General features: G+C 41.9%; 1 protein-coding gene across 1 annotated transcript; it reads left to right on the top strand.

Annotated features, from left to right (window-relative positions):
• Positions 1 to 8259: 8259 nt before the first annotated feature.
• LOC121998293 (SUMO-conjugating enzyme SCE1-like) lies at positions 8260 to 12827 on the top strand. Its single transcript, XM_042553144.1, has 5 exons — positions 8260 to 8401; positions 8489 to 8572; positions 12045 to 12197; positions 12287 to 12400; positions 12493 to 12827. The coding sequence occupies exons 1-5, from the start codon at positions 8333 to 8335 to the stop codon at positions 12553 to 12555; spliced, it is 483 nt and encodes a 160-aa protein (XP_042409078.1). The 5' UTR covers positions 8260 to 8332; the 3' UTR covers positions 12556 to 12827.
• Positions 12828 to 13547: the final 720 nt, after the last annotated feature.

The following is a 13547-nucleotide window of genomic DNA, read 5'->3' as shown; positions in this document are numbered from 1 at the left end:
GAAAGCTCGAGCGGAGAAATATGGAGTTGGATTTGGTCGACGAAATCAAGGCATCCGTAGTCGTGATGGCCTATCATCAATGAATGAAGCAAAACTACAACCGGAGCGTCATTCCCGGATCATTCGGTAGGCGACTAGTCCGGAAGAAGGCAGCCGGTTGGCGACGTCACCAAGCTTGAAAGTCGGGCCGGTCGTCGAAGCTCAGCTCGGGCGCGTATTATTTGGAGGATGAGGACGGTAGGGAGCTAGATAGGCCGTGGAGCGCGAACCACCTCCAGCCTTACCGGACGGGGTGAAAGGTGTGCCTATGTAAATCATCCCGTGTACATTTTTCGATTGATTACTGGAAATGCGAAATGAAAAGTCAAAGGAGCGAATATAAGGCATTATCATCGAAGAACGAAGGCCCCGTGCCGCTCGGCCGGAGGTAAATGGGTCGAGCCAAGCGCTCGAGGAACGAAGGCCCCGTGCCGTTCGGACGGAGGCAACTTATTCAAGCCAAAATGCCCGACGAAGTAGACCCTGAGCCGTTCGGCCATGAATACGTTCTCCAAGTTGGGTGAAAGGTGCGCTAAATATAAACTTATATACTTTTGGGTCGCCTATGTACTTGCGATGCAGGGAGTAGAAAGATGAAAGCACAGGGTATCCTCTGCTGAAAGGAAGGCCAAGGTCGCTCGACCTGGTAAGGAGTTAGCCTTGAAGGTCGTCTAGCCCAGACGTTAAACCGTAGAGCCGCGCCGTCCGGCTATAAATATCCTGCCGACGAGCTCCGTCGTTAAAGATCGAGAGCCGGTCCGGCTATAAATATCCGCCCGACGAGCTCGGTCGTTAAAAATCGAGAGACGAGCGGCCGATAAATAATCCGAGCGGACGAACCGACGAGCTCCGTCGTTAAAGATCGAGGCCCGCGCCGATAAATATCCGTGCCGACGAGCTCGTCGTTAAAGATCGAGAGCGCCGTCCGGCTATAAATATCCGCGCCGCGAGCTCCGTCGTTAAAAATCGAGACGAGCCGGCGTCTATAAATAATCCGAGCGGACAACCGACGAGATCCGTCGTTAAAGATCGAGAGCCGCGCCGTCCGGCTATAAATATCGACGAGCTCCGTCGTTAAAGATCAAGAGCCGCGCCGTCCGGCTATAAATATCCGCGCCGCGAGCTCCGTCGTTAAAGATCGAGAGCGCGCCGTCCGGCTATAAATATCCGCGCGACGAGCTCCGTCGTTAAAGATCGAGCGCCGTCCGACTATAAATATCCGCGCCGACGAGCTCCGTCGTTAAAAATCGAGAGGCGGCCGTCTATAAATAATCCGAGCGGACGAACCGACGAGCTCCGTCGTTAAAGATCGAGGGCCGCGCTGTCCGGCTATAAATATCCGCGCCGACGAGCTCCGTCGTTAAAGATCGAGAGCCGTCCCAATATCGATCGCTACCGACGAGCTCCGTCGTTAAAAATCGAGAGGCGAGGCGTCTATAAATAATCCGAGCGGACGAACCGACGAGCTCCGTCGTTAAAGATCGAGGCCCGCGCCATAAATATCCGCGCTACCGACGAGCTCCGTCGTTAAAGATCGAGAGCCATGTCCGGCTATAAATGCCCAGGTATGATGTGATAGAAGGCGGCGGACAATACAAGCGTTAGCAAGGAACAGTCAAAAAGATAGAGTACACGAAGGAAGCATTTCATTAAAATTAAAACCTTAGGAGTGGCCTAAGTACAAAAAGGTTCATGTTCAGCCGAGCGGCGAAATTACAAGAATTACTCGATGTAGTCAGAGGTCCCTCTGAATGTTGCTCAGAGCTCCACCGATCGCCGTAGGAATATTGGTGGACTCGGAAGAAGGCTCGACAGATAGGTCATAGTGGTAGTAATGGCCAAGTCGAAATAGTACATCCTCATGAAATTTTCTCGAGAACTCGGGCGATCGGATGTGGCTTTGTCGGAGAGCGGCGACTCGGCTCGGCTCGGCATCCCGGTATTCTTTGAAGGTTGCACAGGAGCTTGTGAGGGCCTCATTCAGACGTTCAATCTTCTCCGCATCGGCCGAGCGGCTGCCTTCTCCCGTCGAGCCGTCGGCTCCTTTATCTTCAACTCAGGCCCGGGCCTCCCGTTTTCTTCTCCGGATCGGAGATGGTGTGTTCTTCAGTGGTGGCGGAGTTATCTTTGTGTCAAGCGACTTGACACATCGCTCGGACTCGGCTAGGCGTGGGCACGTCACTGTTTTCTTACCTTTCGGCGACCCAGAGTTTGAGCTTTCTTGACTCTTTTGCATTTCGGAGTAGGAAGGGCCTTGGGAGCCGCTCGGACCGCCTGCCGCCCGCAGTTGTCTTATCTCCTAGTCTGCCATAGCCAGCGACTGGAAACCGCTATCTCTTCCACCCATCTCTGAAGCAAGAAGGCCCGGTTGTTAAAAGCCGAGCTGAAATATTTAGGCAAAACTTGAAAAACAACAAACTTACCCCGTAGCCGCTTGCATGTGGTCGTTGGCTAAGTTCCGGAGGGGGATCACCGCCACGCGCGCTCGGCGTCGGCCCACATCTCGACGGGGGCCCTTTCTTCGTAATGGTGTCGCATCGGATCCCCGCAACTCTTGATCGGAAGATGAAGAAGAGATCGTGACGACGGCAGCGGCAGGTCGACGGGAACGTCGCATCCTTGATCGGTGGCTCTGATTTCCGGCTGCGGGGAAGAGTGTCAGCAAGCGCCAGTCTCCCCAGCCAAAGGCGTCCGGTCGGACGAAATGGTCTCGACACAGCTCCTTTCCTTTAGTAGCCACGGCGGCCCGATCGGATGGTTGGACCGCGGAGGTAGCCGGCCGTGATCTCCCGGCGCCTCTTTTGCGATGGTTGTTCCTCCTCGACGGACCCTTCCTCGGGGCCGTTGGTTCCTCGAGGGTAGCTCATGGCGCTTTGTTGTTGAGAGCTGGCGGCGATTCGGCGAGTGCCGCTCTCTCCTTCGTGGAGAACCGACCATTTGAATACCTTCATTTCCTTGGCGCGTGACCTCGGGCCGTGCCTTCCTCTTGACGCCGGCCATCAAGGTCCATGACGATGTCGGTGCATGAAGAAGAAGAAATCGTTAGCAATTAAAGCAAGTGCCCAAGCAAAATTCTTACCAAAGCCGGAAGTGGGGTCCGTATAGGACTCAACCCAAAAATGTACATCACTCCCTCGTGAAGAAGTTTGTTGATGTCGAGCCGCAGACCGGCTAGTACATTTGCGGCGTGAAGATAATCCGGTCGGGTCTTGAATTTCTTCAACTCGGGAGTAGGAGGTAGATGACTTGCCACTGGGTCGGAAAGTTACTGACTGGGCATGCGGATATAGAAATAATAGTCCTTCCAATGTTTATTGGAAGTGGGTAGTTTATTGAAGAAGACCAAACCGGGCCGAGCTTGGAACATAAAGGTGCCCTCGGCTTGCTTAGGATAATAGAAATAAAGAAGACCTCCGGTCGGAGGGATGTTGTGAATCTTAAACAAAGCGACAGCCGCAGAGGAGACGGAAGGTGTTTGGTACTAAACTTCGGCGGCGCGAAATAATTGGGCGTGCTGCTATAAAAGGATGTACGAGGAACCAGACCGTGATAAATTGGTCGTGAAAGACACGAAACCACGGCGGCATGTGTGGCGGCGGGACAACCAGGCGAACCGATATCCTCGGGATTTGAAATGGTCACCAATATATCAAAATCCGTTGTTGAAGCAGGATCGCATGGTAGTATACCATGGGCCTAGGGATTGTTCTTCGAGAGGAGAGGAACCTGAAGTAGGAGATAAAAAAAGGAAGTTCCAAAGACGAAGGAATGGAATTTCAAAGACTCGAGCTAGGGGAAGAAATACGGATTAGATACCGGAAAGGAAGGAGGAGAGATCTAAAACCTTACTGAGGGGAGATGAATCGAGGAAAGGCGCCGGAGAGCGTCAGAAGGCAGCAACAAGATCGCCGGAGCTCCACAGCGCAGAGAGCAACAGTAGAGGTAACGGAGGCGTGTGAAGGCGAGAAGGAAACGAAGAATTTATAGGGTGAGGGCCGGTCGGCCTCCACCGTCGGATCCAGGTCACGGGAATCAATGCATACATCTAGCCGTTTATTTCGAATTGCTTCGGTCACATCAAAATATCATGCAACCGCCTCCGTACTCTGATGGCATTGCTCCACGTGGCAGTCAATCATTCGGAGCATTTAATGAAGGTATGATCGACATTGATGTCGAAGATTGGCACAGAACGCGAGGAGATCCGGCGAAAGCCATCATTGATTCATTCAAGGATATCTCTGCCGCTGACCGGGCGGAGAGTATTAGCATGGAAGAGCCGTTCGGCTAGACTCACAGTCCAGTCAGTCGGACTATGCGCCTCCTTCGACTAGACTTGAAGGGAAGGCAAGTGATCCGGTAGTAAGAGTGGCCCCTTTCTTGCAAAGTCAATGCCAGGGAAGTCAGGACCGCCCACCGAGGAGGTGTGGTCGGCCGGACGGACTGACCGTAGACGGCCGGTCCGATTGGATGCCGGCCGATGGAATCGAGTACCCGGAGGTCCGGCCGGCTCGCACTTATAGTTGGGAGGCACCTGTCAAATCGGGGTTCGGCCTTTCGATTAAAAGGTCATGGACCTGACCTTTGACCGACCGATCATAAAGCACCCACATTTGTTAGTCTCCAAAGCACAAGTAAACCCGCTGCGGATGTCCGGTCGGATGTTTAGGTATCTGTCCGCTCGGACTACAAGTTTGGAGCAAAGGAAAAGGCCAGAGGATTTCTTTCTTTGACAACCTGTAGGTTTCACGTGTGTGCCATGCTCCAAATCTTGTGACAGGGGATTCTGCTGTCCCATCGAGGGTATGCTTTGACTATAGCGATATGGGTCAGGTAAACTTTCTGACAGCCGCGTACCTAGGAAAGGACAGGTAAGCTTTCTGACAGCCGCATACCTAGGATAGGACAGAGGACACTTATGCACCTTGGTACGCGTGCCCAAACCTTTCACAGCTCTATATAAAGAACCTCAGGTTTCATCGACAAAGGATTCTGGGGTACGTACTCTGAGACTTTTGGAGCCACCTTGTTCATCATAATTTACCTAACTTGAGCGTCGGAGGGTCGTCGCCGAGAACCCCCTTCCCGGCCCGACTTCTGTGCAGGTTAGCCGGAGCATCGCGCCACAAGTCAGAGATCTACATCAGCGAGCCAGGGAGCCACGTGCCCAGCGTCTGTTGATTTCTGGTTCGAACAGGATCAGTTTTTATATACAATTTCTTGTTTGATTCCCCTAACATTAACTCGGATTGATATACATCAAAAAGGGAAAGATTGTAAATATCCCGGGTTAATTTTGATGTTGACTAATTGAATTAAGTTAAGTCCTGTGTGTTTGATGCTTTATGTCTAAGTGTGCAGGAACTTAGGAACACAAGAATTAAATCAAGCGGAAGATGCAACGAGCAAGAAGGATGGCGAGGGATGAGAAGCTACAGAAGAGTACACTGGTGAGTGAGAAGGACTCATGAGGTGCATTCGAGGGACGAGAAGTCAGGAGAAAGTCTGGTTAAGGAGAAGGTAGGAGGTAGATTCAGGTGAGCTTAACTTTTGACAGTCGGAACATCACCCAAGTGTAAGAAAAAGTGGATGGTCAGCTTGGAAGTTGACCATCCCTTGCGCCTCTAATTGACCGGAGGTGCCTTGATCTGAAGAGCCGAGGCACCTTAGATGGATCTCAGGCGCCTCGCATGTAAAGAGGAGTGGATTACATTTGCGAGACTTAAGACACCTTTTTACTCAAGGCGCCTCCAAAGGTTCGGTGTCGTTATCGCGGAGATAAGCAGCAGAGTCCACGTCAGCCGACCTGAGGTGCCTCAGATGAACTGAGGCGCCTCCAATCTGCCAACTCAGTTAGAGGAACGTTATGGAGTGGATCACATTCAACCAAACTAAGACGCCTCCGTTGGAACTGAGGCACCTTAGATGTGCCACGTCAGCAAGGGTCATTGTTTTATCAATGAACTATAAATATAGTCCTTGAGCTAGAAATGAAAAAAAACACTCAGTTTTGTATTTCCAATTTATGTATTTCATTTCCTGCTTTCAAACATTGTAAGGGGTTATTCAGCCTTCAACCATTATCAAAGAAGGAACTTGATAGTGCTTTCCATAGTCTTGGATTAACAACCACTTAGGTTATAACTAGGGTTGTAAATCAACCAAGTGTTCGTGAACAAGCTTGGTGTTCGGCTTAGTAAGAGCTTGTTTATGTTTGTTCAATATACACAAGATTAATTAAATAAACAAGCTTGAACAACTTATTAAATTAAACAAACAAGTTTGAACACATATGCGTTCAGCTCGTTAATGTTCGTAAACAATGTTCATGAACCATATTCATTAATAAAACTCTTTTAAATATGCTAAATAAATAATAAAGTAAAATAAAATAAACAAATAAGTTTAAATTATCAAGCTCCAATAACCAATTAAACAACTAAAGTTTTCAAACAATCAAACGAGCTTGAATTGAGAGTTCGATAACATCTAAACAAATTAAGCTTGAACCAAGCACAAGCCAGACTCAAGCCAAGGTTGAATTGAGAGCTCGATAACATCTAAATAAGGGAAGCTCAAACCAAGTTTCAAACAAGCTCAAGTTAAAAAAAATAAATCAAGCCAACTTTGAACAATCATTTCAAAAGCTTGATTCATTTTAAGCTCGGCTCGACTTGATTACCTTATCAAACACACCCTAAAACTCGGCTCGGCTCAGCTCGGCTCGTTTACAACCCTAGTTATAATCAAATAAATCCCTTTAGTCTTTTACTTTATTTTTATGTTATTTCTTTTTAATTAATTAGTGTGTCCTTGCTAAAGTATGTTAGCAAGAGAAAATAAAATTCCAACGTGTAGGTTATTTATACCCCTCTAACTGATCCACTAATCTTAATACATAGGACCTTGTTCCATGTCATTCCGAACTTTCTACGTCCATTAATCAATTTCAACTAAAATTGATTAATGAACTCAAAGAACTCGGAATGACATGAAATCATATCTTATGTGCTCGTCTAATTCTCTTGATTATATATATATATATATATATATATATTTATGTGTGTACTCTCAAATATCAATTTGATACACCATATTAAGAGTAGTAAATTTTTTATTATAAAAGACTTTTTAATATATTTTTTTAAAAAGTTTTTAATTAATTACTATAGTATAATAATTAATTAAAAATATTTTAATTTTTAATCATAGAAACATACCGAATCGAATGCTACATTGTAGTAATTAATTCGGGAGCGAAAGAGAACGAGCAGAGTGACAAAATGAGTGTCGAGTACTTACTTTGGGCATTTTCGAAGTTGCCTATACAATTTGCTTAATACGAAACTTAATATACATGGTTCAGTAATTTGTCATATATTTGTGATATCAATTACACTTTAGTTTATAATTTTCAATTATGTTACCTACATTTTGAATATTATATGTTATATTTTGAGATTTTACACTTTAGTTTATATTTTTCATATTTTATTCAAAAAAACCATCTCATTAATAAAAAAAATGATTACGTTTTATTACTTGAGGGGTCCCATTTTTTTTAAATTCTCCTTAAGCTTGAAAAACGTTAGGCATGGCCTTGGGTGTTGATATGCTCCAACAAGTAATTGTGTGGGGTTAGGATTGGGAGAAACTTGAGATGAGCTCGATGGTGGAGTCAAGAATAGATATTTTAGGGGTTGTAGTTTATTTTATTTTATTCTTTACAAGCAATTAGTTTGATTAAGGATGCCACCAATTAAAATTACAGGCCTTTGCAGTAGTGCAAAGAAAAATTTAAAATTATCAGCTAAATCTAATTTGACCAATAAAAAATTAAATATTATTAGCTAAATCTGCTAACCAGTAATTATAATTATTTACTAGTAAAGATTCATTTTAGCCGGTAATATAAAATTTTAATTACACTTGATCTTAGTAAAAAAATTAAAAGATATATTTTTTAACATTATTTGGTCCAAAGTATTTATAGGACTATCTTTGCTCGTGATGTTCTAAACTATATAATTAAAATTTCTTCTTAGGGTTTTCCGTTCATTATCTGACAAGTTAAGGGAAAAAGCGATAAATTCCAGGGCAATGTATAGTTTAGCAAAATAGGAAAAAAAAATATTACAATTATCTATTATAAAATAATAATTAAATAATAATATCGGCAAATCAACGCGTGCGTATTACGCTACTAAACACCATAAAGGGAGTACGGGGAAACTTAACTCCATCGTTCGTCGGAAGAGGTTCAAAAGTGCGTGTTTGCGGCTGGTGTGAAGGGATGTCTGGAGGAATCGCCCGTGGTCGCCTCGCAGAGGAGCGCAAGGCCTGGCGTAAGAATCACCCCCATGTACGTGTATCCTTCACCTCTTCCCCTTCTCCTCATTTTTTTTTTTTTTTGATCGTAACCTGATTCTTCTTGTTCCTGATTGTCTAGGGTTTTGTGGCTAAGCCCGAAACGCTTCCTGATGGCTCCGTTAATCTTATGACCTGGCAGTGCACCATCCCTGGCAAGCAGGGGGTACGTTTCCTCCTTGATCGCTGCTAGTATTTAAAGTTGTTAACTTTTTAGTCGGATTCGTTGTCAATCTATGTCTTCTTCATTATATCGGATCCTCCGTTTGGGATTTTTGACTCAGGTTGTTTCACGTTCTTTGATAAATGGATCGTGTTCGTGGTTGTTCGTCTAGGTGCAACCAATTGATGTGTTTCTGTTCAATTAGGTTATGAATAGTCATAATAAGCTAGGGTAAACTCATGGTCGAGATTATGCTTTTCTAGATTGTTATGCTCAATATTTTAAAACTTCAAAGTTTTGTGCAGGGGGGAAGAACCGTCTTTTGCTTGTACGGGGTTTTGTTTTGTCTGCACTTGAAATCAGGAAATTTGGGTATAGTTATTCAGGAGGGAGGCCTGAGGTCATTGATTTTCTAACCAAAGAGAAACTAGCTGCCCTTACACATGATTCTTTTACTTAATTTGGTCAAATACAACACATTTTTTCTGTTGTATGCCAAATTGCTATTTGGGTCTAACATGTACTTAAATCTCTAAGTGTTTATAGGTGCACGATGTTTGCATATTAGGGCATCTCCAACGGTGGCCATGGTTTTTGGCTTTTTTTTGTGGGCCCACTCTAAATGAAGAAAGAGAGTAAGAAGCTGGGTTTGATTTTTCGAACTCAGCTTCTTAATTTTTGATGACATGTAGGAAAGATTAATTTAAAAAACCTGACAAAAAGCTCCGTTGGAGATGCTCTTAAGATTCTAGTCTATGTAGCCATAAATTGCAGTATATTGTCTTTTAAGATCATTTTTGTTTAACATTTTGCTTATTTTTCTTCCGTTTTAAGCTTAAGGTATCCACATTATTTCCTGTAATTTATGAATATTGTCATGTAATTGCTATCATAATCATGATGATGGATTTTTTTTTTCAGAAGTGTTTGTGGAGTTCTTGCATTATGTTTATATCTTGATTGCTTCATAGTTCATATGGTGCTTTTTGTAGTCATATTTCTTCAAATGAGAGCATAGTTATTAAAAGCGCTCGTCTCGCTGCGCCTAGGTGCAATGCGCACTTGCACCTCGTTGCCTTAAGCATGTGTCTTGTGAGAGGCACCAGGTGCACTTAAAGCGCTTGGTCTTAGAACCGATGAAGATTCAACTATACAAATTAGAAACATCCGGTGATGATTATAATGATATGATTGAGCAAGATGATGAAGATTTTGCTGATTTAAATATTTGAAGTTTTTTTAAAATTTGAATTATGTGCATGACGTATTTATTTTACATTATTGTTTAATATTTTATCCATAATGAAATATTTTAGTAGAAATTTCCTATATATGTTAAAATTGTAAAAATTTATATCTGGAGCACCTTACTTTGGTATGGCGTGTGCCTCACCTTGTGCATTGCTTCTCGGACCCCACAACACTTATGCGCTTTTAGACACCTTATGCCTTGAATAACTATGGATGAGAGTCGATTTTGCCATGTAATTTTGAAACATAATGACTCAGGAGTGTTAAGAACCTCTCGGATCTTACTAAGAATCTCATACTTGGTAGTTGGGAACTTCATATTGTCATTAACATGGGAATAACCTTTGGTCAAGTGAATTGGTAGAATAACATAGGCAATTGACATGCATAAGTACAGTTGTGCATGCATATTTATATTTTAATTTCTCTAGTAGTGCCTTCCATGAATGTTGATGTGACTTAGATTCTTGGCCATTGACAGTTTTAACAGGACCCCCAAATAGCTAAATCACTTTTAGGTCATTCTGCCCTATCCTTTATCCCTTTAATAAGCTTTATCTTGTCAGTTAAGCATGTCAAGTTTTGTGTAAAGTCAATTGATTTCTCAACAGAAAATAAAATTAATTTCTGTTGTTGTAGTTTATTGTTCTCTTATCAGCCAATCCAATTTCACTAAGGTTTTGGTACTCAATTTGTTTATATTTATCTAGGGCTGTTTTTTTTTTTTGGGCAGCTTAGTGATACAAAAATTTATGAATGAAGGACCCATCTTAATGACATAGATGCTTCTACCTTGCTGACTGGGCTTATTAGCTATCTATCACAGTGTTGTTTTCTTCTGGATTTACTTTACTAATTTTTATCTTCTTTTAGAAGCACTTTCTCTGATATATAGTCTATTTTCTTTATTTGTTTTATGTTTGAGTTCCATCAAAGGGTTCTTACTAGGTCATTTTCAAGGTTAACTTGGGGTATCTATAACATATGGAGAAAATTGATGGAAGAATTTCCTAGCTTTTCCTTCCATCCTTGATTTCTTCCCAACAAAACAGAGGGAAAGGGCAGTTGGAAAAAATTCACCAGCCATGTGTTTTTCCTTATTGTTTTCATCCAAAGGAACGCATGCTAGTTATGGAAGTATTCGAATGTGTAATTTGGGAGAAAATCTTTAGTAAGGTTCATTCAAGTTAAGTAGGCAAAAAATTGTGTAAATGAATTGTAATTTCAATAGTAAGAAAGGAATTGAGGGCATAGTTATAAATAGTTAAGATGGATATATCTAAAATTTTTGTAAGAATTTTAGATATCTTGGATTTATCCTTCAATAAGATCAGTCAGAAAATAACTAATGGATGATTCAAATTGAGACTAGTTTCTAGAGTTTTGGAAGAGGGACCATTGTGTGCTTCTTTATTCTAAAAGAAAATTTTATAAAAGGCTGTTCTGATACTTCATGAATCAGAGTGCGCTGAGGATTGGATGGTAGGAAGTAACATGTGCAAAAAATATGTAATAGAAATAAAAATGTTAAGATGGACCTATGTGGTGTATATAAAGATATACTAGTATTCTAGTGAAATTATTTGTAGATCCAATAGATAATATAATGAGAGAAAATTAGTTGATCTGGCTGCAAACCTATTCAAAGGTAATTCATATTTTTTATAGTAAGTGTTTGAATCTATTAAAAGAGAATGTAAGAAGTGGAACATTATGTCTTATACATGTAATTTGATTTTGATCAATTAAAATTTTACTGTGATGGAACTGTTGTCCCTAGTATGGATCTAGTTGAAAATTGATAGAGAAATTCTAGAAATGATTATCTGATTTACTCTTCTTCAACTAAATGGTTAGCAGTCATGAGGTGTGAATGTCTTTTATTCTTTTTTCATCGGTTTGTTTTCTTTTGAACTTTGAAGTCAATGACAGGATATTTTAATGAACTAAAAACTAACTTATTGGTAGGCAATTAGAAATAGGTTGAAACTCTTCGGATTAAAGGTACTTTTCTTCGTGTGATAACTACTTTGTTCCATTTGTCGAGCTAGTATCTTTTTTCGATTATTTTTTTTTTCAAGAACAAATTGTTCGTAAGGTTTGTTTCTTAAGTTACAAATCAGTATCCCCGACTCTTCTAATAGAGAACCCTTTATTTTCATCAAAATTTGCCATATGACTGAAACAAATATAGTGAAGCAACGTTTGCCATTTACTGCTGCAGACGGATTGGGAAGGTGGCTATTTCCCTCTTACACTTCTTTTCAGTGAGGATTACCCCAGCAAACCTCCCAAATGCAAGTTTCCTGCAAGTTTTTTCCATCCTAATGTCTACCCTTCTGGAACTGTGTGCCTATCCATTCTCAACGAAGACTATGTAAGTGGACTGAGAAATGTTAATTAGACTTGCCATTTCCATCCTTTCTGGTGTGTGCATAAGATAGTTATTTAAACTCTACATCTCAGGGATGGAGACCAGCCATTACTGTGAAACAGATTTTAGTGGGGATACAAGATCTGCTCGATCAGCCTAATCCTGCCGATCCTGCCCAGACTGATGGTTATCATCTATTCATCCAGGTTCTGGATATTTCCTCCCTTCCCATTCATGTATTTTTTTTGTTGGTCTCAAACAAGATTGGTTTTTTGTTAAGAGTTTACTGTCTTTGCAGGATGCAGTTGAGTATAAGAAAAGGGTTCGTCAGCAAGCTAAACAATATCCAGCACTGATCTAATGTCGACCTTTGTGATCGGAGCTGCTGCTTCTGTTAGTTAAGTGATCAAACTCTTAGGTTGTGGTGTGGCTCAAGAAAGCATGTGGAACTCATTTTGGCATATAAGATGCTAACAAACAGTATATATTGTTCAAAAATGACTGATTAGTCCATGGTTGTTTGGGTTTAATCTCGCTAGTAAATGTAGCTAATACTTCATTGTTGGTTTTGGAAGTAACTCGTCTGTAATGTCATCTACTATGAAGATGAAGGTATTTTCATTTTGGCTTTTACCTTTTTGATTTTCTTCGTTAGGAGAGAAGCTTCTTGATATTCTGCTTCTTTGTTAAACTAGATATCTGAGGTTATTATATACATTTTACTAAGATAATTCTCAGGCACTAAAATAATTAATAGCTACTAATTGAAGTATTGAACACAATAATTACAAAAATTATTAAATAGCCAGGCTATCCAATTCAGGTTTATAATTGTGGTCCAAGGCCACAGGCCGGATCCTCTGGGGACCAGATCTTCTTGCCCGCAAAGATTGGATCAAATCATGGTCCAATCTTTGTATTAGTGGGGGGTAATGACCTCCCATCTGTTAATCTTTGTATTGGTGGGTGTTAACAGGTGGGGGTCATTATTTTCCATCAATCTTTCTGTCCCGGTCTAGGAGCAGGTCAGGATAAGGGGCAGGGGTCTGGTCCAGGATCCCTGGACCATCCTTGATCCCCTATTCATTCATTGGATAAATTGGATCCTACTTATTTAATAGGTGGGGTCCAGTTCATCCAACCAATGAACGGACAGGGCCTCTTCTGGTCTAGAATTTTCTGGACCAGAGGATCTGACCTCCAGGATAAGAGGATCTGCCCTCGATCCCCTCTGGACTGTTTTTACGATCCAAAGAATATTTTTTTTGTATGTATTGATGGAGATATATGATCTTCATTTGTAAAATAAATGGAGATTATACATCTCCATCAATACATGAATAAAAAATATCC

The sequence above is a fragment of the Zingiber officinale genome, chromosome 6A (genome assembly GCF_018446385.1).
Source record: "Zingiber officinale cultivar Zhangliang chromosome 6A, Zo_v1.1, whole genome shotgun sequence".
In the NCBI taxonomy this organism is placed as follows: domain Eukaryota; kingdom Viridiplantae; phylum Streptophyta; class Magnoliopsida; order Zingiberales; family Zingiberaceae; genus Zingiber; species Zingiber officinale.
Note: the sequence above shows the minus strand (reverse complement) of the source record. Positions and strands in the feature narration are given on the sequence as shown.